Consider the following 3,474-nt stretch of genomic DNA (forward strand, 5'->3'; position numbering starts at 1 on the left):
AGATAAATTAAATTCGTAAATTTCTTCATAGTATTAAAACTTGTCACAAGACGAATGAGAGCGACACTACATATCACGTGATAAAGATCAGAAAAAAAAATATTGACCAACAAGGAATGAAGGGTGTTGAAAAATAATCTTATATTAATTGTGAATAAGGTATTGGATATATTTAAAAAGAATGAGTAAGAATCTCTTATAAAACTGATTTTACGAGAGAGATAGGCGGATAAATTTCTTGATTGGTAACAAAAAAAAAAAAAAAAAGAGGTTGCTTTTCATGCAACTTTACTGAGTGGAGAAAGATCCGACCTGCGAAAGGTGCGTTCCGTTATGAATGGGTTTTTGGGTCCAAGGAATGGCATCACGTACGGAAAGATCAAGAAGTTAACTCCATTCCTTGCTTAATGTGTAGAATATTGTACTTCTCTCTCTCTCTCTCTCTCTGGTTGAGTCCAATATCGGAAACAAGGCACGTAGTTCGCAATACAAATGGGTTTCCTTTGGAATCCGGTTCCTTAAAGAATCTTTATGTAATCCCTTACCTTTCTTTTCATAAAAGGAAATTTATGCACTTGCGTACCTTGTGGTATGATCCATTCGAAATATCACTTCATATACACTTGAGTTTGGGACAGGGAACTCCAAAAAAATTGAGCGATTCAGGCTGTACGTACAGGTACTATCAGAACATGAACATGGGTTTCCGCTACTTCGTATGGTTTTTGTTGCTCTGCATCATCGTTAATGACGGAAGTTTAGCGATTAAGGGAGTCCTAGGCCTGGCTTGCAACTGGGGAACACGTTCAACACATCCTCTCTCACCTAACATAGTGGTCAAGCTCTTGAAAGACAACGGATTCAATAAAGTGAAGCTCTTTGAAGCAGATCCTGGGGCTCTTAAAGCTCTTGGGAAATCAGGTATCCAGGTTATGCTTGGGATACCCAATGAGTTCTTGGCACCACTTGCAAGTAGCGTTCGAGTTGCCGAGGAATGGGTTGCCCGTAACGTCTCGTCCTTCGTTTCCAGTTTTGGGGTCGATATAAGGTAAATATTCGATTTCTTGCATTTTAACAAGCTTTTCGGTATCATCGGAATTAATTTATGTTTTCATTCCCAAGCCAAGCAGGAATATTATTCTTTTCTAGATAACCATGATTAATACCTATATATTTCAAGGAATTAGATGAGTTTGCATGCACAAAATAGTGAATGAAAATTTTTTCTAATCATCAATCACTATTCACCATCTCACGTTTCATATTCTATAAAAAAATTATAAATATACAATATAAAAATAAATAATAACTAATACATAACATTCCTCGTACTAAATTTTCCAGAATCCTGATCAATATTTGAGTTCATGTAGTACTATGTAGACCATATGTAGGCCCAGGAAGATGTTCTTTGCATGTGTAGTTTCGTATACCGCTTTGCATTTGGTTCATATCTTTTCGCTTGATAGACTTTATTTTTTGACCAACAGATCTAACACTTTTGCTGCTTTATAAATCATTTTGAAGATCACATGCATGCAAAAACTTCAAATTCCCATTCATATGAAGTTGATGTCCAAGTTTATCAGGATATCTCTAATTTCTTAGAATTGACCTTTGCAAAGATGGTCTCCTAGTACTTCCTTGTTATGACATATACTTTTGTATTAACACAACTTGTTTTGCATGCATAGCATTCCTTGTTAAGAGCGGTGAGTAGCACCGTTTCAAGTGACCACTAGGTTAAATTAGTTTATTTATTTATTTTTATTTTTTTATTCATATTTTTTATTATTTTAAAACAATATTTTTAAAAATTAAAAAATAAAATAAAATATATGAAGTGTCAAAATAAGAGACAAATTAAGTGGACAAAATAATATTTTTTTTAAATTTAATAATTGCATTGAAGTACGGTGCTTAACATCATATCTTTTATGTTTTCTAATGGAAAGCACAGATATGTAGCAGTGGGTAATGAACCTTTCCTCAAGACATACAAAGACAAGTTTGTAAACAGCACATTTCCGGCCATCCAAAATATTCAAGCTGCCCTGATAAAAGCTGGCTTAGGTCGACAAGTGAAGTTGACAGTCCCACTAAACGCAGATGTCTACGAGACCGACACTGATGTTCCCTCCGGCGGAAACTTCCGACCCGAAATCCAAGATCTCATGGTCTCCATCATCAAGTTCCTCAGCGATAATGGCGGAATCCTTACCATCAACATCTATCCATTTCTCAGCCTCTATGCCGACCCTCATTTCCCCCTAGACTATGCTTTCTTCAATGGCAGTGCCGCCCCAGTTGTGGATGGCTCCATCTCGTACACCAATGTCTTGGACGCCAACTTCGATACCCTTATTTCGGCTCTTGAAAAGAACGGTTTCTCCTCCATGCCCGTCGTCGTCGGGGAGGTTGGATGGCCGACGGATGGCGACACGCATGCCAACGTAGAGCTTGCCCAACGATTCAACCAAGGCCTGTTTGATCGCGTAAGAGCAGGACAAGGCACCCCGAAGCGCCCTACTCCAACCGACATTTACGTTTTTGCCCTCATAGATGAGGACGCCAAGAGCATCGATCCTGGGAATTTCGAACGGCACTGGGGTGTCTTCAATTATGATGGAACCATCAAATACCCGTTGGATATGGGTAAAGGTCGGAATCTTGTGGCGGCAAAGGGAGTCAAATATCTGGCGAGGGAATGGTGTGTGATGGCGCCAGAGGCAAGTCTTACCGACCCCAATCTACCGCAGAGCATAAGCTACGCGTGTAGTTACGCGGATTGCACCAGTCTGGGATATGGATCGAGTTGCGGAATGTTGGACGCGAGGAGCAATGTTTCTTATGCTTTTAATGCATATTACCAGACCATGGATCAGAGGAAAGGTGCATGCCAGTTTAATAATTTGTCAGTAGTGACGACTAAAGATCCATCTCAGGATACATGTCGATTTCAGATCATGATGGACCTTGGGAAGCACGAGAAGCCACGGTCTTCCAACGGCCAGCTCAGTCGAAGCCAGATGAACTCACTCTTATTCGTGACTGTGCTTCTTGTCCTGATTACTTCAATCATTTGTTGATTTCAGCAGTTAGTATTCTTGATGTCTATGTATATGAACTTGAAACTACTCAATTTTATTTCTTAAAGCGCAATTCTTTTGAATGAATATAATCATAATTCTTCGGATTAATTTCGGATCATTTCCATGCACATGTTACATGTTAATGGGGTGTAAAGGCGAAACTACTTGGATGTATTGCACACCCAACTATAGTGCAGCGTGCATGGTCTATTTATAGATATCAATTACAGATCAGTTTGACTAGGAACCGACAAACAGAAGTGGACTAGTAAAGACTGCATGCATGGACAGTTTGAGAACTACTCTATGACTAAGATCAGTGAAGACTTTGTTTTATCTTGATCATCTTGCAAGAAGCACTTCTGTGTTTGACAACGGCTTG

General features: G+C 39.1%; 1 protein-coding gene across 1 annotated transcript; it reads left to right on the top strand.

Annotated features, from left to right (window-relative positions):
• The first annotated feature begins 588 nt into the window (after positions 1-588).
• Positions 589-3,200, top strand: LOC108993562 (glucan endo-1,3-beta-glucosidase 5-like). Its single transcript, XM_018968529.2, has 2 exons — positions 589-1,048; positions 1,961-3,200. The coding sequence occupies exons 1-2, from the start codon at positions 693-695 to the stop codon at positions 3,087-3,089; spliced, it is 1,485 nt and encodes a 494-aa protein (XP_018824074.1). The 5' UTR covers positions 589-692; the 3' UTR covers positions 3,090-3,200.
• The last annotated feature ends 274 nt before the right edge of the window (positions 3,201-3,474 follow it).

Source organism: Juglans regia, chromosome 1 (genome assembly GCF_001411555.2).
Source record: "Juglans regia cultivar Chandler chromosome 1, Walnut 2.0, whole genome shotgun sequence".
In the NCBI taxonomy this organism is placed as follows: Eukaryota; Viridiplantae; Streptophyta; class Magnoliopsida; order Fagales; family Juglandaceae; genus Juglans; species Juglans regia.

Bases quoted from the DNA above. Each gene is read 5' to 3' on its own strand.
- LOC108993562 (XM_018968529.2), top strand. From the start codon at position 693: ATGAACATGGGTTTCCGCTACTTCGTATGGTTTTTGTTGCTCTGCATC. The intron at 1,049-1,960 runs GTAAATATTCGA...TGGAAAGCACAG, and splicing joins AGTTTTGGGGTCGATATAAG to ATATGTAGCAGTGGGTAATG.